Consider the following 24,093-nt stretch of genomic DNA (forward strand, 5'->3'; position numbering starts at 1 on the left):
GAGTGTAATAAGTGACAATTATGAATGTTTCCTCCATTTGGATTCTAATTACTTGACAGAATCAACGCTGAAGAGAATTAGCGGGGCTGTGGGATGGAATAATAATTTTCTTTCCACTCCTGAGGTAATCTGGAAGCGTTTTTCCAGTCTTCATCTGGAGAAACCTATATTCCCTCAGCTTCCCGAGGCCATGGGAGCTGGCATCAAATAGTTTTTGTCACATCGTTTTAGGCTCACAAAACTCTTCAAATAATATTATTTCAATAAAGTTTTTGAGCCAATACATTTCTAGAGTCCATTCCCATCTTTTCAGCCTTTCAGAATAAAATATTTAAGCCTCAGGCCTCATTGTATTTTAATCAGGGTTACACAAATCAATGTCCATTAAGAAAATTATAAGCTTCCAAATTATAGCTCCCCAGTTAATAATTTCTTATTAGGTCACCACCTAATAACAGTTACCGAAGAGATTATAACAAAATCAGGGGTCAGATTTCCAAACATTTCAAAACCCATAATCGAATGGTCACATTTATTTGCCAAACACCTCTGAGCTGGAAGTTTGTGAGTGTACTTAATGCAAAGCAGCACTATAACATCCAAGTGGGTGGCTCACAGGGCTTGGCTGGGGGTGGGCGTGGGGAACGGGCCGGGATGCACCCAGTTCCTCTTATTCTTTAGCTCATGTTCCAAGGCACAGAGAGGGAAGGGGACTCGTGCAAGCAGCTCATTCAAGGGAGCCCAAGTCCATTCCAGAGCCCGCCATCTCGGATCTTTCCAGGGCTGGGTGGGAACCACAGGGAATGAGAAACCGCCCTGTGCGGGCATCAAGGGAGCCGCTAGGCTCAGTGGACGCCTTGTGGGAATGGGGTCTGGAGGCTGCCCATTATTCTGATGCACGCAAGAGAAGCTGAAAAATCTGGATTTCATACGCAGACGATTCACTGAAAAATTCACAGCACTTCCATAGGGTTGCCAGATAAAATACTTCTGATTTGTTAAGTCTGGCAACCCTCTCCCGAGGGTCACATGGCAGCACAGTCCAGGCAAGGACCTGGGTGACCTCTGTGGCACGAGGAGCTCTGAGAACCCTGAGGTAGCTTGGGTCTTGCAGCAAAATATCAGGACTGGGAACCAAGGCTGCCTCCATCAACATGACTTTCGTGACTTTGCTATTTGTTCCAGAAAATTCCTGCCCAGAAATACAAGGCTGTCAGCGAGTAAAAGTACCTCATGATTTACTTGGGAAACTTCTCCCAAAGCCATTTATCTGAACAGCAGGCTGCTTAGGACAATAGGGGAAAATGCTCATTTATCAAACCAAGATTTGAGAGGTCCACCATTCTTAAAGCAGCCCAATCCCAGTCGGATCCCCATGCTGAGAGATCCACTAGACCCCAGAACCCCACCAGTATCTGCTGACCTTCCCCTGTGGGGACATACTAGGACCCTGGCAGGGTGGTGTTCCCCTTCACTCCAAGAAGAAACAATCATGACCTTGCTTGGTCTAAGGGTTTTCTTAACAACAGTCACACCTGCTTTATTTTTCTTCAAAGCGTTTATCAATAGGTGGCATTGAATGATATTATGTATTATTGATGGTGTTTCATTCCCATCAGACTAGGGGTAAGCCTGCTGAGGGCAGAGGATGTTAACATCTATATTCCCTTGTAACTAGAACAAGTGCCCAGCTTGGGCAGGCACGTGAATGAAAGATGGACAGCTTGACGTGGGGCTGATGGTGATGTCACCTGTTCCCAGATCATCTCTCTCTGGGGACCCGCCCTGGCTTTCGGGTGGTTGCCCACCATCCTCAGGGAAACGGAGAGCCGCAGAAAGTTTCTCAGCAAGGTACAGGTGTGACACATGAATAAATCTGGCAAATATGTGGAGAAGAAGGTGGGGGACTGCATGGTTTGTGTGAGAAGGTGAGGGATGATGCACTTCCACTGCGCAAGGGGCACCGGGGAGGGAGAGGAGAGGAGAGGTGTGGTCTTGGTCTCACTGTTCCGACCGAGTGAAGCCTGGAACCCGAGTTCTGCCATCAGTACATTTAATCTCAGCTACACGTTGCCAGATACCACCACCCCTGCACCTCGAGGCTCTGTCCTTTTTGCTTAGTAAATTTCAGCATGCTCTGACTTGGTTTCCATGTGAATTATTTCATGAACCACGTCTCCCTGCTCACCAGACATGTCTTGGAATCATATACAACATATTCCACGATGGGAACTATTTTATAAATTGGATCACAGGAATCATATCACATAGTCATAGTAACATTAATATCAGTAATTAATACTGTTTATTAAGCCTCCTACTATGTGCCAGGTGCACCTTGGAAGCTTTAGATACTATCCAGACATTCCTCCCAACACTGTGAGAGGTGGGCAGTATTCTTAGCCACCCTCTATGTGTAAGAAGACCAAGGACCAGAGACATAAGTTATAAGCCTAAGGTCTCCCTGTCAGGAAGCAATCTTCACCCTTGTTTTCATCTCCGAGAGCAAAGGCGAAGAGGTTTCCACCATCATGAGTTCTAGCATACTCTCTGTGGGTTTTCTGGCAGATAAAATGCAGACTGGAGGTTTTAAGATAAACTAGACATCATTCTCTGTTTAAATAATCCAGACTGTCGGCACCAGTTATCGGCATACGCCAGTTGGTTCTGTCTTTTCCAGAAATGGATGACTGGTTTGTTGAGGTGATTGGCCCATCACCTTAAATGACAGCTCTGAGAACACATTGTCTGTCTGCTCTGCAGGTAGTTCGTGAAGGATTCAGGAAAGAGGCCGGCCCCGAGGATGGGCAGAAATTGATGAGGACCTCACGATCAGGTGAAGACGGAGGATGGAGAGAGCACTTTAGGCCACCTGCAAGATCCCTGGCTGAGTCCGAGAACTCCAAGAGACCACCTGCATGGCCAGTGCAAGCCAAGAAGCTGAACGTCCCTAGCCTTTACGAGACAACCACCAGGACTCAAAGAGGAAGTTCAAACCAAGGCTGTGATTATTCTGGGAATAGCTCCTCACAAGCACAACTGCCCTCTTTGTGGTGAGCCAAGACCATCCTTCTCAGCCTGTATCCAGTGTCTCCACCTCATCTGACACGAGAAGGACAATAACAGAAGCAGTCAAAGGAAGACCACGTGCTAATGGGGGCGCTCCTGCCGCAAGGCAGCCTGGGAAAGAGAGTCCAGCAGGCGGCTGGGCCCGAGTCCCTCCGACCGTGTAGGTGCTGATGCCACAGTCAGACACCTGGGCAGCAGCTGTGCCTGGAGCTATCAGACTTGGCCCAAGGCAGACATGCTTGCGGAACAGCTGCATGCAAGGTGGTGATACAGGGAAGGAGAAGAGAACCAGGAACCGGGCGGTACTCTGGAGTAACGAAGCCCTTCTGGCTCTCCAACCTCTTGGAATGTCAGGATCTTGGAATGTTTGGAAATCAGTCTTGCCCTGAAGGAGACCCGTTTTCTTCCACCAGTTAATCAGGTGGAGGCTGAGGATGGAAAAGCTATCTTCCATCATGAAGTGATTGCCTCCAAATGTGTGGCCTGGCTACACCTGAGTCTCCTCCCTGGGCTCCCGGATAGGCTTTCACAACAGGCTGCGCTGGTCCGATCCCTGTACATGGCACGGGTGAGCTGGAGAGGCTGGGGGTGAGGGTAGGTACCCCCTTTTCTGACTTGGGAGAGAAGTGCAAATCCTTCTCCGCAGGGCCCACACCCTGAAGCCTTCTGTGTAGACGGAGGCCTCTGTGGCACGCCCGGCCTGTCTGGCCCACCGTCCCTCAACACAGACCTTATCCACGCTCCAAAGGTTCTGTGGGGCCTTGTAAGCTTTCGGTCGGGAAGCGGAATGATCAATGAATGAGTGAGCGAGCAAATACATGGTATCTCCGGGCACTAGGCAGTTAATCAGTTGCCTTTCATGCTTTCTTGGAGGGATAACAGTTTGAAACAGTTGTTACCAACATTCTTCCCAGTTTCCTGGCACCCCCCTGGCTCTTCGCGTTCCCTCAGCTAAAGCATTCCATGCGTAGGGCCTCAGGGAAGGGAGGGCATGGATGAACTCGGAGAACAAAGGAGTAAATTCTGGATTTGGAGTCTCAAAAATGGAGGCCTCAGGGAATCCCAGGGCGGGAGGGACTACTAGGAACTGCCTGGGCTGGTGCTTCTCCTTTCCACCCTGCCTCCAGCCCCCTAAACAGAACTCTCCGGAAAGATGCCTCGACTGGAAAGGGAGGAGAATCCAAGGTCCCGGCGGCCTGAGGGAAAGGCTGGCACCATCGTGTCCCTGCAGGTGTCTGCCTTCCCTTCCCCCGCCCTGGTCCTAAAGCCAAGGGGGCTCCCCGCCACGAGGCGGGTACTCCCCAGCACATGCTCCTGTCTTGAGCATGGGAAGTGGCAGGACATAGGAGCCCGGCCTGCTCCATCCCTGCTGCTGCTGGGAACGGGAGGTCCTGACAGAGGCCTTGGACAGCCCAGCCTGAGGCTCCCTGGAGGTCCCCGCAGGGCTCAGGGAGCTGCCGGACTCCAGGGTGACCCTCGAGATAAACAAGGCAGGGCCGTGGCACTAACCCGTGCACAGGCCCGTGACAAAATGCCTGCAGGATTCAAGGAGTACGTGTGTCCCCCAGATTTCCGCCTTGGGTGAGCCCTGGCGGAGAGCGGTGAGAAACCACATCCTGTGGGGTATCTGAGGCTTCTGTCCAGATAAAGCTGCCCCGCCGGCCCACCCGGAAGGCACTGGCTGAGTTTCCCATCCCTTCCTTGTTCACCACTCAAGAGCCCAGACAACATAACAAAAGCGGGGTGTCCTCAGGAGTGCAATCAGATGCGGGTGGGAGATCTTTCCCCCACGCCTGTGCAGGGCAGGGCCTGGCCCCCTCTCACACACCCCTGCACCTGCGATGCTGGCAGCGGCAGGTGTCCGCGCTACCCTGAACTTCCCAGCAGCTTTCTCCACAGGCAAGGGGAGCGAGGGACACAGCCCTGTCATCCCTGCCTCTGCCCTGCTCAGTGGAAACTGGACCTTCTGATACGGATGAAAAGTCTTCCTCTGAAAGGATTACGGATGTGCCGCTCCCAACAAGTGGCATTGGGAGAAGAAGGTCCTCTGGGGGCCCCCGCTGTAATGGCCAGCTCCTCTTCTCTCCCGGCACTGTGGGCCCCAAGCCTACCTTGGGCTGTGGACTCAGCACCGCCCGGTGGTCCGGGCCCCCTCCCGTCGGTATTAGGGTTGAGGTAGCTCATGAATCCCACCTCTGTAGGAGAGAAGCCTCCGTCTTGGGAATAAGCCCCACAGTTCTGGTGTTTTCTTAGTTGCCATCTGTGTCTGTTTCCTTATACTTGCTTCCAGATTGGGAAATGTCAGAAGAACTTGGGTCTGAGTCCTGCCTGTCTCCTGTTCAAGCAGGATGCCCTCCCAGTGCGGTTCCCCGTCTGCAGAATGGGACCGGAGTCGCGCATGCTGCAGAGGATGGAAGTAAGACTTAGGGAATGGGCTCGCGCAGGTCATGAGCCTGGTACAGTGCCAGGCACACAGTAACTATTCAGTAAAAGTCACAGACAGACACACATATAGTAACAGCGATCCACAGACGCACTATTTCATATGGTATGTATCCCTAGATACATACCATATGTTTTCCTCCCCTAGAGCTCCGTCTCCACACAGTTTTTCCAGGACCGACACACTGCCGTCATTCAGCACTGTCTGTCAAGGAGCCCAGATCCCTCCAGCAGAGGCCCCGGATTCATCCCATTTGCTGGCCTAGGCTTGCAAATTCCTTGTTGCCTACAGCAACACTGAGTTTCAAACCACCATGTAATGTTTTGTCTCTCTTGCTAAGACTGAGCAAGTTGGACCCGGTATGATCACAACTACCCAGAATATTCTCAGCTCTGCTGTGAGTTTATAACATCTGCAGATCTGATTATAATCCTCCTGGGTAGATTCTGTCCTTATCATCACCTCCGGTTTATAGCTGAGGGCGTGGCAGTTTCTGAGTAACCACGCTGGAGAACTCATGATAGAAATTTCCGATTTGGAAGCTTGGGAGGGATTCGGGGGAACTAGGATTTGAACTCGGATCTTTGTGATTTCAACGTAGGAAACAAATATCTAAAATAAACGAACCAGGGCGCCTGGGTGGCTCAGTGGGTTAAGCCTCTGCCTTCGGCTCAGGTCATGATCCCAGGATCTTGGGATCAAGTCCCACATTGGGCTCTCTGCTCAGCAGGGAGCCTGCTTCTTCCTCTCTCTCTCTCTGCCTGCCTCTCTGCCTACTTGTGATCTCTGTCTGTCAAATAAATAAGTAAAATCTTTTAAAAAATAAAATAAAATAAAATAAATGAACCAGGGAGAATGGCCTGAAATGACTTAAAACTCCATTAACATCATCCTCCTTAACTTTCCCGGCAATCTCATAAGGGAGAGGATGTTCTGTCCATTTTAAAGACAAGATGCTAGCAGGGACGTGATTTAAGCAGGCCCACACAGCTGCTGGGGGGACTTGGTGGACCCAGGATGGGAGCCCACACACCTGACCCAGAAACCTGCAGTCCTTTCCTCTCGGTTCTCAACAGGATTGCGTCACCCCCTAGGGGGCTGTTTTGGAAGTTTGCAGTTTGTCACCAATAATAGAAGGCCCACAGTTCATGGCTCAGTCCCCCAGTGCTTTCAAGGGCTCTGCTGTGATTGATGTGCTCAGAAAGCATGATCCATATCTGGGCCTTGAACTGGATTCTGTTATACATCTAAACACAAGCTATGTCTTCCGCATGGAATTTTCTAGAAATGTAGCTACAGACCTGTGAAAGAGAGAGACGAATGTACTTGGCTTTGCCAGCTGCTTCACTAGAGACCCCCATCACCAGCCAGGTTTGGTTTGGGGCTGAGGTGTCCATACGGCAGAGATGCCATGCCAGCTTCTGGCTAGTTCATTCCGTCTCCTCTTGGCATTGTGCCCAAACATTCACATCCCAAGATATATATTATCCTTCTATAAACGACCCTTCTTTCTTTGCTGGATATGGGAGTTGGAGCATTCTTTTCATTTTTGTTTGTTTGACACCATATAGGGAAACAGGTTCTATTTTCTGTGGATCTACTTTTGGGATAGTATAGAGAATATTACAAATTATTATTAAAAGAGGGCCTTGGATAGACCAAAGAGGCCAGAAATGAGAGCTGGTTTTAGTTTCCCTTCTGCCACCGGGTCTGGTGAGCATTCCCCCTTTTCTCTCCCTCTCCCCAGGCCCCTGTGACCATTTTGTCTTATAGCTCCCCTCTGCTCCCCTTGCCTTGAAAGCATAGATTTGGCTGGTCCAAACCTCACTTGTAGCCATGGTTTCCTCTGCGTCTCCCTTCCTGTTTATTTTGGCCTCCATCAAGGTGCAAGACATTGGTATCTGAGGTTTAACTCAAGGGATGGATTTCCCATTGCCGAGGTGAGCGGCGAAGGGACAGCTCCTCTCCGTGCTTCGAGCATCCGGGTCCTAGATAAGGCAAAGCTTGTCTTGGGGCTGCTTATGCTTGAGAGGGGAGCTAGGCAAGTCAGTTCGGTCGCTGGTGCCTTCTCTACTATCAAGCAGCATTGTCTCTGCATCCCAAGGGCCGGCTATGAAAAGCACCAGAGCCTTGCAGGCTACTTTTTCTTAATTACCATGATTGTCAGCACTTTAGTCACTGTCTTAGGAGATGAAGGGGGGGGGGGCGGGGGATCCTTTGCAATTTCACAGCGTACACCAGGACCCTAGCATGGGGTGGGGAGAGCAGAGGGAAAAGGCAAGGAAAAGAACCCCCAGTAGATTAAAAGGGGCCTTTGTAGTGGCTACAACTGTACATTAAAATAAATCTCTCTTAGCACTAAAATAACATCTACATTCATTTGGGCCGGTGCCACGCTCAGCATTTAAGAAATTTGACAAAACATTGCTTCAACATGTTGAAGTTCGCCAGCTCACAACAAAACAAGAAAGCTACTAGCCTTGGCTGCGTGGAAATGCGTCTGCCGGTTCCCTACTTTCACTTATGACTCCCATTTTCCGGCCGCACTTAAAAGAAAAAGACGGCCCTTTTGTCGGGTGCCAACCACTTAACATGGCCCTGAAATGGGCAGCAAATTGCCGCGGGAGGTGGTAAACTTCAAGAGGGATCTTTTTCTTCTTCCCTGAAGGAAACTGCTAGAGACTCTGCGTGCCTGATAAAGCCTTTAATAGCTAGAGAAGCATTATTTGGGGTGGCCCTCAGGTAGACGAGACGTGAATAATGCCTCGTAAACATAATTACTTCTACCCAGAGCACAGCACAGCAGATGGGTTTGGCGGAGGCCCCGTTGCCAAGAGAACTGCGGGCAGAAGGAATCTTCCACGGAGGATCCAACAAGGTGTTCTTGCTGCGGTGGAGACCATGGTCCCTTCTGGGGAGCGTGCCTCTCCGGAATCGGTTCTTCATTTTTCCGAGACCCTGATGGATAGGGCTGGGTGGTTCTTCAGGCTGCTTTTTGTTGCTTTCCAGCACAATTAGTCTTGAGATAAGTAACTGACCCACTGGCTGAGCCTGTCGCTGACGGACCCCAGTGCGGTCCATCTGTTTGCGGATGATGGGTAGATCTGTGCAAGTTGAGAGCTGGCATGGTGGCGTGAACCATTGAACCCAACCTGCTTATTACGCAGATGAGTAACCAGAGGTCCAAAGGAGTTAGCAACTTGCCTCAGATGATTCAGAGATGGCTCAGACTGATACTAACTCCAGTTGCGCTCGAATAACAGCTGTTGCTTTTGTCAGCTGGGCATGCGTGTCCCCTTTTTCGGCTGGCAGAGACCTCCCCTTCCCCCCCAATCACACCATTTTCTGGAGGCAGCTGTCCTGCCCCCAATTTCCGACCATGTGCTTTTTGTAGGTTTGCCCCCTACCCCACAGGCATAGGAACGCATCCGCCCTTCATCTTCCATAGCGATGGGCACCGATCCCAGCTTTGGGAATGAGAGCCAGCCCCTAGGACTTTGGAGACCTTCAGGAAAAAGGAGGCTTCTTTCCATGGAGTTTGCCAAGCTGGGGCACTATCTGATGAGCGTCTGCTTGAGAACAGGGCAGACGCAAAGACAAAATAAGAGACTGGGAATCCCGGTGAGTTCAGCTGAGCCCTAGATCCAACTGTACCTGAAACCAGAAAGAGCTCCTAGACATTTGAGTTATGAGACAATGAATTTCCACCGATCCAAACCAACCAAATCATTAACTTCCTTTAATTAGCCTCTTTTGCGTAAGCCTCTTGGAGTTTGGTTTCTGTCGCTTGCCGTGGATGGCATCCTGACAAATTTAGTTACTATCCAGGTTGGCGGCTCCTTCTGAGAGGAGATGGGCAGCTCATCTTCCTGTATGGAGATCGATCCCAGAAGCTGCTCCAAGCAGACAGCGACAGCAGCAGATGGCATCCCGGGGGAGGAGGGCAAATCTGCATCATGCCGGCTGCCCTTCCTGACTTCATGTCAGGCATCCGTCGTGAAGCCTGGTCCTCCTTCCTAGGGACGCTCACAGTCCAGCCCGGACAGCTCCCGAGGCAACTGTGGCCACCATTCGGCATGACCAACACTGCTGCTTGTGACAGAAGCTTGTGGGAAACGTGGTCAGGCAGACACACCTAAGCCCTTTAACTGCTCTTAGTAAACATTCCGTGGACCACGAAGAAGGCAGACGGATGTGTCTCCATGAAGGCCCCGGTGGCTAACTTTTGCAGAGTATTTTCATTTCTTCCCAATGACAAGTATCAAGAATCCTGCAGTTTTTCCCAAGGCACCGTGGTAAAACGAGCAAGCCGCTTAGCATGATGGGCTTTCAGGAAGTCACCTGGAAAGGACCTCAGCCTCGCACCACACCGAAACTCTCCCATGTAAAAAGGTTTCCTCTCTCACCCCCCGACTGAGACGGTGAGGGAAAGGGGGGAGCAGGGGGTGGCAAAGAGGTTGACAGCGTAACAATGGCCTAGGAAATTCCAGGGCACGGACGGCTGATTCTCAACCGGACATTACCACCTCCTCCTCAGGAGACCCATCCTTCATCGAAGAAGAGAAGCCAGAAGTGCCTTTGCTGAACCTCCCCCAGGTGTGGTGCCGGCTGAGAGTTTGCCCATGAGAGCTGCGGAGCTGGATGCGGGAAGGAGCAACGAGACAGCAACCAAGGGGCTCTGGAGGCAGGTGCAGGCAGAGGTACCATCTGAAGCAGCTCCCAAAGGGGCTCTTAAATGGCCAGGATCAGTGCTTCACGACCCATGCTCCCTGCCCTTCGGTGATGGTGAAGGCTTCTGCTTCCCTGTATTCAAGCCCTTAATAGTTGGGATACCTAGAGTACCCTGCATTCCCAGGACCGCGTCCGGGCTGATAGAGTCAGGATGTCCTACTCTGCATAGGCAGTGCTCACCCTGCTACGTGTCTGCTGCCTCCATGCTGTCAGTAGGGTCCTTCCCCAGTGTACGGGGAGCCACCCAGCACTCAGGACGCTTTGGATCCATGCGACCTTCCCACAGACTCAATGGTCTCCTGCAGGTCTTTGGGGGAAACCCCCTAGTGACTCCCTGGGAATCCTTTCTTTCCTCTCTGTCCAGTGAGTCCTAGCTAGAGTCTCTCATGCCCATTGTCTTCTGAATCTCCTAGGTCTGTTTTAGCAATGCTTGGGAGATGACTCCACCCATTTGCTGTTTCTTAGTCTACTGGAAAGTCGAGAGGCTGCAGGGAGTAATGGTAGACTCAGGATTAGAACCCAGCACCCAGGCTCTCTGGGCTGGCCCGTGAACGCTGTGCTGTCACGTTAGATCTAGCACAGCACCTGTGCACAGTGAGAATGCAGTAATTGCTACCTCGGGTATTATAACATTTCCCTAGAATAGAAGACCATTTTCCGTAAGGGGTTCCAAGAAGGATTAATAATGACCCTTCTGTCACCCAGAGTCAGCAATTTACTGTCCCCTCCTGAGCAACAGGCTCTCAGACCCATAGACTCCCCTTGGAGATGGCTCACTATCTCACCTCTCTCTCACCAGCGGCTCCTGGAACAGAAAAGTGAAATCCTCCTTGAATTGGTGCTGCTTCGAGCCAGCAACAGCAGAGAGCAGCCGACTCCCTGCCTGAGGTTCCCTGGGTAACTCTAATCATCGTAAAAGCACTATGGTCACAGGCAGATTAATTTCTCACAATGCTTAACTATTTTTATCAACAGAGTATTACAATTACAGCTCAAGATCATGCACGCTAGAGCTCTGTGCCTTAACAGTAATCTCAGCTGGGGACCCAATGGTCCCAGGGATTGTTTTTACAAACGGCGTCTGCTTCCAAAGTTGCATTTCTAACCTTTTATCTCTTTGTTTCACGTGTTTCAGAAACAACTGGGCGTCTGCTTCCAAAGTTGCATTTCTAACCTTTTATCTCTTTGTTTCACGTGTTTCAGAAACAACTGGGCTCTTTTCAGTCGGTGGAGAAGAGGCAGAGCAAAGTGTTTTTTCCAGTGCTGGGCAGAATGCTTGCTCCCCTCTAAGTCTGGAGCAGGTTCTCATTAAGGTCCGTGGCCCCTGTCATTATTTGGGATTCTGGAACAAGGCATCTGTGCAGGTGAACCTGCTTTGAAGGCTTCATCTTCCCCGCTCTTAATAGTTGCTCACATCGGCTCTACCTTACACTTTCTTCCCCTCCTCTGTTTCTTTTCGTTTGATAGATACTCACAGAGCATCGCCTGTGCTGGGGGATGAAATGAAGGGCGGGACTTGTACAGCCCTTGTGTTCTCAGGGCTGAACATGTCGAACACTGTATAGATAATACACACTTAGCGACCATTGTGAGTGATTCCAAAGACATTTACAGGGTGACTCAGGAGGGTCCAAGGGGGCACCCGAGTGAGTCCCTGGGGGTTCCCAGGAGAGAAGAGTTTCAGTCTGCTGCCTGCAGCCTGGGTGGGAGGTAAAGCATTCACACGCAAAGGGAAATGAAGGGGAGCATTTGAGGCAAAGATCCCGGGGGGGAGGCTTGAAGAAGCACGAGGCTTTCCACACATACTCACCCATGTGTGTTGCTTTTTACTTGTTGGGAAGTTCCCCCTTCTATTCATGGCAACTTAGAATCAAGGAAGTGCGATCGTGGGGGCAGGGTACAAATCTTCCTGCTACTTGGAAAGAGCTGGTGAATGGCCGTGGGGAAGGACCTCTGTGGGGAGGATGAGCTGGAGCAGGGAGTCTGGCCCCCGCTTCATGCCAGTAAGGAGGACCACCCACCAAGGACAGCCCAGCCTTGCTGCAGTGCCCACTGGCTGCTGAGGGGCAACTTCTGTCCATGCCGCAAACCCCACCTGGTCCCCGTCGGATCCCTGACATCCTCGTAATGCACCAGGACACCTATTATCTTAAGAGAAGGGAAGAGTGGCTCTAGACCCCTAATGAAGCAGTGATAAGGAAGCATTTGACACCTATCCTGGCAGGGGAGGCAGTGGTCAACCTGGATACACTTGACTGAGAACCCTGGGCTGGGGGACGAGTTAGGGACACCAGAGATTGCAGCGGATAAATAAACTGCCCCAGGTTGTGGTACTGATGAACAGGAGAACACAGAGTGGGACTCTGTTCTCTGTCACTGTATACCCATAAGTCATTGTCTATGTTCTATAGACGTTCACAGGCTCCTAGGAGAAAGAGATAGACGTCCTAACTGTATACAGACAGAGGGGTCCGAAAAAGTGGTGGCGTCTGAGCATGGGTAACTGGCCCCAATTGGTCAATTTCAAGGCCAAGACTGTGGAATAATACTTAGAGAACCAGATCTCCTAGCAATTTTTCTTTTCTTTTTCTTTTTCTTTTTCTTTCTCTCTTTCTTTCTTTCTTTTTTTTTTTTTAAAGAGAGAGAGAGAGAGAGAGCCTTCAGGCAGGAGTAGAGAGGCAGAGGGAGAGAGAGGATCTCGAGCAAACTCCCCATAGAGCACAGCCCGACGCGGGGCTCTATCTCACGACCCTGAGATCATGACCTGAGCCAAGGTCAAGAGTCGGACACTTACCCGACTGAGCCACTGAGTGGCTTCAACCCCCTAGCAATGTTAATCACTGCCATGGATAGGCTGGAGGGCCCAGAACGAGCTGTTACCACCAGAACTATTCTGCTCACATATCACAAGCATTGTCTTACAGTCCCTGAAAAATGCAAATGTCCAGATGAGGTCGGGGTGAGGAGCTGAACCAGAAGAATGAAAATGCACCTGCTCTCGATGAGACTCTCCCCCTGTGCTGCTCTCAGCTGCCAACAACCAGGCCTCAGAGTTACTAACATTTCCACAAAACCTCCACCCCCCAGCTGGCGGGGCTCCCACTGATTCACCCAACAGTAAAGCCCATTTGTGGGGAAATCTCCAAACAACATTTTAGACTTAGATTTTAAGAGCTTCACTTTTAAATAAGAATTAAGACACACAACAGCCTGAGGGGACTTCGGCACAAAAAAGAAAGACAAAAGCTGACCAAAAAAAAAAAAATAAATAATAATAATAATAAATAAATAAATGACTTGGGATTAGCAGCTGGCACAGCAAGGAAAAGAAAGTATGATAACTTTTAACATCAGTCAACATATTCACAGAGACCAAAGACCAAAGCCCACCTTATATCCTTAGAATAAGAACAGGCTGCTGTAGAAAGGAACTGTTGGAAATTGAAGATAAAAGCATCAAAATCAACACATACGTTGAAGAACAGAGATAACTTAGAAAAAGAAGATCTTCTGGAAAACAAAATAAAAACACTTGGGAAAACAACAGGGGAAAATTTCCTAGCGCTGAGGTTTACGCATTTCTAATTCAAGAGTCAGTAAAATGCCCAGCATTATTAATGAGGAAGATTCACAGCATCAAGGAATCTCAGGACCCTAGAGACAGAACATACATTCTGAAAGCTTCTGGGCTGGAGGCAAACCTGATCATAACAAAGGGTCTGGAATTAGGCATCAGACTTTTTAACAAGTTAACACAGGAAGGCGGGAGACAAGGAGCCATGCTTTCCCAATTCTGAGAGGAAATGATCTCCAGCCCCGAATGAGTTCTCTACCCAGCCCAGGAATCGTTACGTGTAAGGGCAGAGTCGAGGCATTTCCAGAGCTATGAGGACTGCAAACATTTTTACCTCCCTTTTCCGGAAAATGAGCTGAGAAGATAAGCACAATGAGGACCGAAGTCAGGGAAAAGGAAGGCGTGGGTCTGGGAGAAAGAAAGGGGACGATGACTAGAGGAACGTGGAGAGGAGACCTTGGAGCCCAGCAGCAGGGGGACCAACCGTCCGGCTGGGCACAGGACGGCCACGGGTGCTGGAAGTGAGGTCTTTGCAAATACCAGAGACCTCTACAGCAAGGTCTCTGCTTCCTAGCAGTCATAACAGGCATCTGAGATGGTTGGTGAGATACATGGGAAAAGAAAAAAATACCTAGAGAGAAGGAAAACAAAGCAAATGAAAAGAGGCCGGGAATTTTCGGTCCAGGGAAAAGAAACCATGAAAAAGAAAAACTCACAGTAACATCCTATTTAACACAGTGGCGGATATACACAGATAGTCCTAATGACGTCATCGCTGTCTAATTAACACAAAGCCATGGGATAGGTGTGCAGCTGTGGAACATGGACAAGGCAAGATGGGCTGATATAAAAAGTCCAAAGTGCCACGTATTCAAGGAAGTAAGCAAGTGACGTTTGAAATTCAACAAAACCCAGCAAACTCCACTTGCTAACGAAAAATACAGCTACCAAGAGAGGCGGAAGTTTTTGCCCCTGGGAAGTGGGATGAGAGCAGGGGGTGGTGGTGGGTCAGGGGCCTCCTTTTATCTTTGTAAACTTTTTAAAAAATACGATTTAATTTTTAAAATCTGTATTCGTAGATGACTTTGCTATAAAACCAAGTTAATTAGAAAGTGAGGCCTTAAGGGGAATAAATAATCAGCAGATTCAAGCTCCTGGAGCCAGACTCAGGCTTCAGCCCATGTCTCTCGTGTGCATTCTTCTCTGTGCCCAGATAAAAATGGAATGCCCAAACGCTCTGGAAGGTGGTTGGAAGAATGCAGGGAGAAGTCCACTCCTGCTCCCTGAATTAGGTTCTGAATCTTTGAGCTTTGTCTGACTCTCTGTAGCACAGCTGGGTCCAGACAGTGAGTCTCAGACACACTGTGACCTTAGGACCCATAGGCCCCCCACTCTGGGGAACCAGGCTGGCAGAAGATGTGTGGAGGCACCTGTGCAGGGTCCATTCGCAGAAGTCCTTCTGCAAATGCTCTGGGATGCCATGGCTAAGATGCAAGGAATTGCCAGACTCTTGCTAGCTAACAATCACGCGGCAAATCCTATCTGATCTTCGTACGTGACTGAGGACACATTTTTGAAAGAGGGAAACTGATTCCACGAACAGCACCTGTGATCTTCTCTGGATGGAAGGGTTTCCAAATAAATCAAGTAAGATTGCTGAAAGACAGCTGCCTTCGCCAATTCCACCAGGCTAAAGTGTATCCTACGGTGGTGAGCAGTTTCCATTTTTGTTACAGCCCAGGCAGGTGCAAGGGTGAGCCACAGGGCTGTGTGGTGGGGAAGCCAGTGCACGCCCTTGAAGCTTCTGCCCCAGGTCCCAGGGGCACTCAAACCAGCCTCGGCATTGTGCCCTTTCCTTTAGAGGTCAAGGACATCCATTGGAAACCGCATAGTTAGAATTCTACCAAGATCCTATTAGCAGGGAGAAATTATTACCTTAATAAAACTTAATCTTGTAACGTCCCACAAACCATTAAATATTACGGGTTACCTTCTCTTGTCACAAAAGACAATGAAAACAATATGGGGTGTTGTGTGGGGAGCAGTGATCTATATTGAAAAATCCAAATGTCATCAAGACTTTATTTACTGCTCACCCACATAATCCCGGCATTATAAAAACGACGAACAATGAATGGAGTGGGGGGAAACAGACGGACAAAACCCAAGTCTTAAAGCTCCATCCCTGTGCCAATAAGTAGTTTGAAAACGGTGTCCGTCAGGATCCATATGTTTTCTGCATGTATAAGAATACTCTCACACAGGGGGCTTACTTCATAACTGAGATTCTTTTTCATTTAATTCAGTCATATTAGATTATGGGGCTGATTATGATCATATCCACAAATCAGTATTTTAACAGAGTTTCCATGGAAACACTATATGCCCCTGTTTTTTAACTTTTTGGACAAGGCTTTGCCTGTTTAACAACTTGAACAAGTTTGACGAGGGCAACATGTTTTGTTTAAGTTTCATTAACTGGGGCCAATATTTCCTAATTGCATTACCAGGAGAAACATTCACGGCATTACTCGTACCATGGAGAACCTCCCCTCGTCCAGCGTTTGAATTGCTTTAATCACGGGAGAACAGGAAACATACCAGGATTGCCTTGTCTTATCAAGTTTTAAATGTGTTAACTGGTTTTAAATCTATGAAATAATCTCCCTTATTAAATGACAAAGTTAGTCTTGCTAAGGGGATCGTCATTTACGGCTATATCCATTTGTTTCTCAAAATGCAAACCTACAGGTACCTTTGGCTCCCTGCTAGAGAGGTGAACTCATGGGGTGTAAACGCAGACCCTTTTCTGCATAAGGATTTTGGGAAATATTCCACACGCCCCCACAAATCCTCCCTCTCCCCCACCCCCACAATGGTGGAAAAAAAAAATAATCAAGCTTAGAATAAATGCAAAAATGATGTCCAGGAAATAAGAACTTCTCATAAAACAACTCATTTCCTTTCTTTTTATTTATTTTTGTTGTTGTTGTTGTCTTTTTAAGCATTAACACCCACATGACCAGAGATATTTACTCGCAACGGTCCACAGTTTGGAAATGGCCTGCATGAATGTTTTTGAAAATCCTGCACTATACAGACATGGGGGGAAGGGGACTCCGCGGGCTGAAGTCAGAGTTCACCATGACAGCATATAAAACATATGGCCCGAAGCTCCGTGAGATGTCTGAGTCTGAAATGCTGGTGAGGCTTAATAAAATATCAGCAAGGAATAGTTTAATTTTACAGCATTAGGCACCGAGGCAGTAATTTGAGTGGGGCGAGCTGTATTTCAATACATCAAAGTATACTAGACTACGGGGAAGCCGAATATATTTTTAAGAGACATACATTCTCTACTCAGAATTACTTGACTCAAAAACTTTGCTTTCTGAAGGAGGGTAAGTAGAAAACAGTTATGCTCTCCCCAGAGCTACCGGTCTTACTTTTTTCAACTCCTTAGATCTCAAAAGCTAGCTGATCTGTCTCCAGGCTGATGCCTTTTGCTCCCGGAGTGTGGTTTCAGATGGAATAGAAACCCGCACGGTGAGTGTGGGGTTCCTTCCTGACCACGGGTGTCCGGCCGTCCTGCGGGAGGGCCGTTGGGCTGGTCCCATCCTCCCTGTCTTCTGCCCTCTTGCTGGGCTGCTTATCCCAGTCCGAGCATCCTCTCCTGGGCACCAGGACCTAGAATTTCTCAGTGTGAAACTAGGCAGTTCCAGGGCAGATGTTCTGTCCTGAGTCTGGCTGTTCTCAAAGCGAGCATGGCCAAGGGGCTTTGTTCGCGTGGCTGTCCACACACTCAGTTGGGTAGAGGGGAAGGAGCAGGTCTGCCAACGGCCATGCTTCTCCGGCTACCGGTCTCCAGATCAAAGGGAGCTCTCCCCTTCCTGCGCAGCCACGAAGGGAGGGTGGGCTTGCGGGGGCAGCTTCTGGGCAGGGGAACAGCCATGACAAATATGTCCGAGATCTGACTGATAGCAGCGTGCTGGGGATGGACCAGATTAGTGCTAACTCCATACACCAAGTGCCCTGCTTTCTTCACTGCTGGCCCAGAGATGTCTTTCCTGCCCGCAGCCCTGGCAGACAGGCGGCAGGCTCTCCCCTTCTCTTGGTGGCCCTCAGCCTTGAGAAGTAGCAGGCACCGGGGACCTCCAGGGGAGTAAATCTTCCCAGGCGGGGTGGATGCATTCTTTCCACCCAGCCTGTTTTGTGGGGGCTATCTCTTTTGGGGGTCCTTCTTTGGCTTCTCCCCTGATCAAGGGAGAGGTAAAGGACACAGGACTTGAAAGGCTTTGAAATCAGGCAGCCGGGGGTTCAAGTCCCAGCTCAGCTCCTTAGAAACTGATTTCTGGAAAGTGACCTGCTCTTCCCAAGACTCGAGTTTGACCTTCCCACCCGGAGGGAGATGGCCATTCCATTCTGCTGCCTCTCAGGCACGTGTGGAATGGGTTTGCCACAACCCCACACTGTAAGTAACAGCTCAGCATGTGAGGAACACGTACTATTTCGTAACATTTGCAAACTCACAGTCCTTCCACCTCCTCCAGGAAGCATTCTGAGGATGGCAAGATGCATCTCTCTAGTTATGGGGAGGTGGGGAGCTGGCACAGGACCCGCCTGTGAGGTGACAGCACCTCCCAAAGGACTTTACACGGCAGTTCTCTGATCCCGCCCCCAACGCCAGGCAGCAGCATTCTTGCAGAGGGCTGTGTGTCCGAGACAGAGATTTTCAATAGTAACAAAACACTCACAGTGGAAGATGGGGGTATGGCAGCTCCACAACGGGCTCCATCACCTGTCTTCCAGCATCTGCTTGCTGGAATCCCCCTCCCCACCTCTGTGCTGTAGCCACACTGGTTTCTGGGAGCTCCGCAGGCACCATGCCATCTCTCTGGTCTCTCAGCCTCTTCCTGGATTGTCTTTCCCAGGAATGGCCCTTGTCCCTTCCTTTCTCTGCAGTAAACTCTGGTCCATTCTTCACACTGCAGCTTAGTTACAACAACCCTAGGGTGACTGCCAATGGTTCCCATCAGATTCCCTGACTGTCATCTAGGACAGCACCACGCACTTCCTCTTCTTAGCACTTTGCTGGGCTGTGTTTTTGCTGAGGGTTGTGTGGCTGTATCATGTGTGTCTATCCCCTCATGAGATGAAAGGGGCCATGTGGATTACAGGTCCACTGAGTTTTCTATGTATTATTTCCATGCTCAAAACATCCCCCGATGCAGAGCTGAAAAGGTAAGGAGCACTCAACAGATGATGGCTCCTTAAGAAAGAAAGAATACACAACGGAATCTACAGCAGACTTTCAGAGATGCAATGAGATGGCGATCAAGAATGAGAGGCCCTCCAATACACCCTGTTCTTCTCTAAGAGCGTTTTCACCTTTAGGAGACATTTAAAGCATCAAATAAGAGCAGAAATTCTAGTCTCGAAGGGGTAAGCCTTACCCATTCTCAAGACTGCCTTGGTCGATTCAATCATCTGACCTCTGGGTCACACCCAGCAGTGACACACTGCTGCATTTCCAAATGCCTTTCTGGTAGGAGCAAATTGAGGCCACGGATAGAAACTTATAGACATCAGCGGTAGTAGCGGAGAGCAGTATGCTGAGTTTATTTTCTTCTTGGCCCTCATTACAATCACAAATGAAATGTTGACAACACATGAAGGAGCCTGCTTGTCGAACACAAATGTTTCCACTCCTATCAACCTCGAAACTCCATGAGTCGTACTTCCTGATGAAAGCGGACCAGCTCTGGGGAGCTGATGACATGCTTTCTCTAATTATGCAAGGATGGGGAAAGGGGCCTCCTACCAGGGATGTGCAGGCTAGAGGAAAGAGTCGTGGGGAAACCTTGAAGAAGCAACAGCACAAGCACATAGTAGGTGGCCCAATGGGCTTCTCAGATGAAGCGAAATGAACAGAACATGACTCTTGCACCAGAATGGGCAGCTGCCATTATTGATGAGGATGGAAGCTGTGTCCATGCCAACACAGGACCTTTATCTTGCAAACGAAAGTCCCATGTGAAGGTGGGGTTACATGACACCAACAGCCAACTTTCTTTTGTCTGGGCAACTATTTGGATGACAATCAGATGGGTTGAGCATGAATTCACTTAGATAGAACTGATTCTGCCAGATAACACCTATATGCACCTGCTTTATAGTCCCAAAAGATGGTGAACTCTGTCACATGGGCAAAATGCTCCCTTGCTTTAACTTGCTCATTTTTGTTCCTGATTAGTATTAAGTACATGCAGCCTAGGTGCTTAGCTGACACAAGCCGTATGGATAGAATGATGGAGAAGATCCTAGCTCATGCATATTGCCATGTGCAAAGACAGGTTTTTGTTTTGTTTTCTGCTCAGACTCTACATAAAAATATTATTTAACTCACCCTGCAAACCTACCCATTGGGTTCCTTTGTACAGATGACAAAACTGAAGATCAGAAAGGTTAAATAATGTCTTTAAGTTCTCAGAGCCAGTAAATGTTGGAGGCAGCCTTTGAACTTAGATGGGTTCAGCCCATTTTCCATGCTTTTAACAGGGACACTGTTCTCGAATGAAATGGTGGGACAGAGGAAGTCTGGAATAATGAAAAGGAATTCTCAGCTCTCTTGGATCTGTAATTGGTGGGTTACAATGTAAGTCCTGCCCGAGACAGTTTTGTTTTCTACGACTTTTCCAAGCTACATGTATCAAACAGCTCACATAGAGCAAATATGAAGGAGGAAAAGGCAAAGCATAGATTCACTAGTGCATCACAAGGCACACATACTAAACTGTAACTTGAAAATATGAAAACACATCGTCATCTATTACAGAAACCGGACCATCATGTTATCATAGAAGCACAAATGCAAATATATATTCACCACGAAGAGCTGCACAAAACACTCAATTTATGTGTAACATGAGTCAACAATCAACCATGAATGTAAATTTGATTCCAGTTTCTATTCCTGGGGCAAAGACCAAAGCAGCCAATCAAAAGATCTAAGTAAAACAGTGTGTCAGTGTGAGGCCTTGGCCAAGCTTCCTAAGCTGCCATGTTTCTCGATCTTTTTGTTTCATTGTTAGCTTTATATCAACCAACATCTGTCTATGTTTATTCCAGCCGGCACATGAGCTCACTAATTACCTCTAATCATACTTATCTCCAACGCATCTTTATCTTTACATACATTTTCTATGCAGGGAAACCAAGTGCTGGAAGGCTGAGGTTGGGAAGACACTGGGATATGAAGTCTGTACTTCCTCTAACCTTGACAATGCAGAGTGGGTGGATTAAACAAACCAACCAACAAACAAACAAAAAACAAACCCCATAAAAACAAATAAAAGACAAACAAACAGAAAAACAAATAAAAAACCAAAAACCAATCTAGATCTGTCTCCTCTACTAGCCAAAGGATTTCTGAGACTTGGCTCCTGGAGAGCCGGGCAGTGTTAGTGTCCAACAAAGTCATGTGCAATCTTCTCATGGGTAGCAGATTCAAGGTGATGAGATGATCCGCATTGACTCTGATATAATAAATAAAGATTGCTAAGTAGCACTCAGCAGACATATACGTTCTTGGAAGGCCAAGGGCCAGTGTTCTATGTCTTTTCTAGTTCCCACAGCACCTAGTTCAGACTTGGGCTCCATAGACAAGTGGGGACTGGGAAGCAGTCACATACACTTAGGCCATTGAATTTCTTAGTTTTAGAGAGGTTGAAGGCACACATTTCCTATCCGCTACTCCACTAATTTTATCAGATATCTTGAGGCCATGTCAAGGGAGTTTAAATTCTCTAGATAGTCATATAAACTGAATGACCCTAGGTAGCCCTAGGTAGGAATTTTTACTTTACCAAAAAGGCAAGACAGAATGAGGAGAGGTACATCTCCTTCCCACCTTCTCATTACAGAAATCCTATGACAGCCTTGATTTTCCACTAAGTGGCTCAAAAGGAAACTGTGTTTCTATCTTCTGAGTTAGGGAGAGCAACCAGATAATTAAATTTGTAGCTTCCTGTCAGAATGGACTGTATGAAAAAATAACTTAAGACATGAAATACATAGAACTGTAAGTTCCCTGAATATTGTCCTTAATGTGGGGACTCACGATGCACATATTTGCAATAAATAGGCTGAACACCTTAGGCAAGTTACTTTAACTTTTCTGGGCTTCAGATCTGTCATTCATGTATTCCTTCAACATTCAACATTTATTCAATGGCTGTTCTACATGGTATTACGGAAACCATGAGAAGAAATAAAAGAAACCATCTTAAGCTTATAGGCTAGAGAGCTGTTGTCAGCTTTAAGTGAGATAATGTAAATAAAGGGTAGAGGCAGAGATTGCTAATATTCTAGGACTCCATTCTTCCAAGGCACACAGTCAGACTACATTTCCCAGCTTCCCTTGCTGTTAGATATGGTCATGTGATTTCATCTTGGCCAATGGAATGTAAGCCCAGTGATAAGTAACATTTCCATCTTTTTCCATCTACAGCTGATGGAGAGGATACTATGAACTAGGAGGAAAGGGGCAAGATGGAGGGACCCTGAACAACTAGATGAAGACTGGCCCCCTGTCAACCTCAACTAGACTGTGATAAGAGCAAAAAATTGGAAATTTGCTCATTATAGTAGCGACATTAAGGATTTGTATCTAACCCATACAAATCCTCAGCAACTTCTGGCCCATCGTAAGCACTAAATACATAATACTACAGCCACTGGAAAATATATTCCTAGCTCACTCACTGTATGTTTTATAAGACCAAAGAGAAAAAGAAAAAAAAAAAAACAAAAGAAACAAGGAAGGAAGGAAAAAATATTGAGGACTTTTAAATAGCTCTGTATAAACTTTATGCTGGAGTGCCATTTGGTCATCTACAACCCTGGGGAAATATTTCCAAATGCCAAATTTCCTCCACCACCAAATGAAATTTCTGCATGGATTTACGATGCCAAGGTCTTTCTCTGAGCTATACTGGGCAGCAGCTGTCACTTGGCCTGGCGTCCCCCGCGTCCGATCACTACAGCACCTGCTTTGGATGGGGGCCCGCTGGTAGGGATGGGGGAGTCATTTACCACGATTTTACCAACGCAGTTATTAAAACTGGGAGAAATATTCCACGCGGTATGAGGTCTTTTCACATGTGGCGATCACTTGGCAGAGAAAGACGTGTGTCACTTTGGGGACTAATCCTCATGGAGTGAGACAGCGGGAACTCCAGGACACCATACGGACACATAAAACTCAGCTCGTTACTCAGAAGCCATCATCTCCAATATTCCAGGAAAGGAAATGCCCCTCTTTCTATTTAACAGAAGTTAACTCTTCTCCTCCTTTGTATTTTTGAAATTACAGCTATAACGTTTGTTGTAGTAGGTCGAATATGCAGAGATGTAAACAAAAGAAGTTACTTTCGGGGCATCTGGGTGGCTCAGTGGGTTAAACCGCTGCCTTTCAGCTTAGGTCATGATCTCAGGGTCCTGGGATTGAGCCCTGCCTTGGGCTCTCTGCTCAGCAGGGAGCCTGCTTCCTCCTCTCTCTCTCTCTCTCTCTGTCTGCCTGTCTGCCTACTTGTGATCTCTCTCAAATAAATAAATAAAATCTTAAAGAAAAAAAAAAAAAGAAGTCACTTTTCCTCTCTTCTTAAATTAACCCTGTCTTCTGGGCAATCAGTATTTTTGGTGTCTGCCCTTCCCCACTTCTTCCATCTTCAGACCAACCAACACACATTTTTAGAGTTAACCCTTCCAGCTCTGCACCTCTGACTTTTTAATTTTTCTTTTTTTTTGGCAGTATAAATAAGACTACACAATGTATATTTCTATTCAAATTGCTTTATCTAACCTAACAATTTATTATGAATGCCCTCCCAGGTGAGTGTATTTAACTCTTTTTTTTTTTTTTTTAAATAGTTGCATTTACCTGCGTATTACCTGCTAACACACATTTGCTGGATTTCAAAACATCGTCACTTTTAAATGTTAATAATTGTTGACGATTTTTTTGAGGAAGGTGAAATGTTAAAGAGACCCATTTATATTAGGAAATGTTTTGACTTAAGCAAGCTCCTGCATGAGACACTGGGCTCTTGACCAGGTCTCTGTGCTAGGAGCCTTCACAGCAGAGCCTTCTCTCCTCTACAGCGCCTTGGCCTGACCTGACATTTGGCATCTCTGTTTCCCTCCTGCATGCACAGTTGTCTTGCCACTTCTCAGATCTGGCTCACCAAGGGAAGGAGAGAGAGAAGGCGCCGCAGGC

The 24,093-nt window shown here is 47.9% G+C and overlaps 2 protein-coding genes across 3 annotated transcripts in view; one reads left to right on the forward strand and one right to left on the reverse strand.

The window, feature by feature from the left end:
- CACNA2D3 (calcium voltage-gated channel auxiliary subunit alpha2delta 3) overlaps positions 1–24,093 on the reverse strand; it is an 851,905-nt gene that overhangs the window by 107,304 nt on the left and 720,508 nt on the right. The window lies entirely within an intron of this gene.
- Positions 4,601–24,093, forward strand: part of LRTM1 (leucine rich repeats and transmembrane domains 1) — a 32,558-nt gene continuing 13,065 nt past the window's right edge. The window contains exon 1 of the mRNA XM_004738213.3: positions 4,601–4,650. Within this exon, the coding sequence (XP_004738270.2) occupies positions 4,601–4,650 (50 nt within the window). The remainder of the gene's footprint in view (positions 4,651–24,093) is intronic.

Source organism: Mustela putorius, unplaced genomic scaffold (assembly GCF_011764305.1).
Source record: "Mustela putorius furo isolate JIRA1106 unplaced genomic scaffold, ASM1176430v1.1 tig00000095_pilon_pilon_pilon, whole genome shotgun sequence".
NCBI classification, from domain to species: Eukaryota; Metazoa; Chordata; class Mammalia; order Carnivora; family Mustelidae; genus Mustela; species Mustela putorius.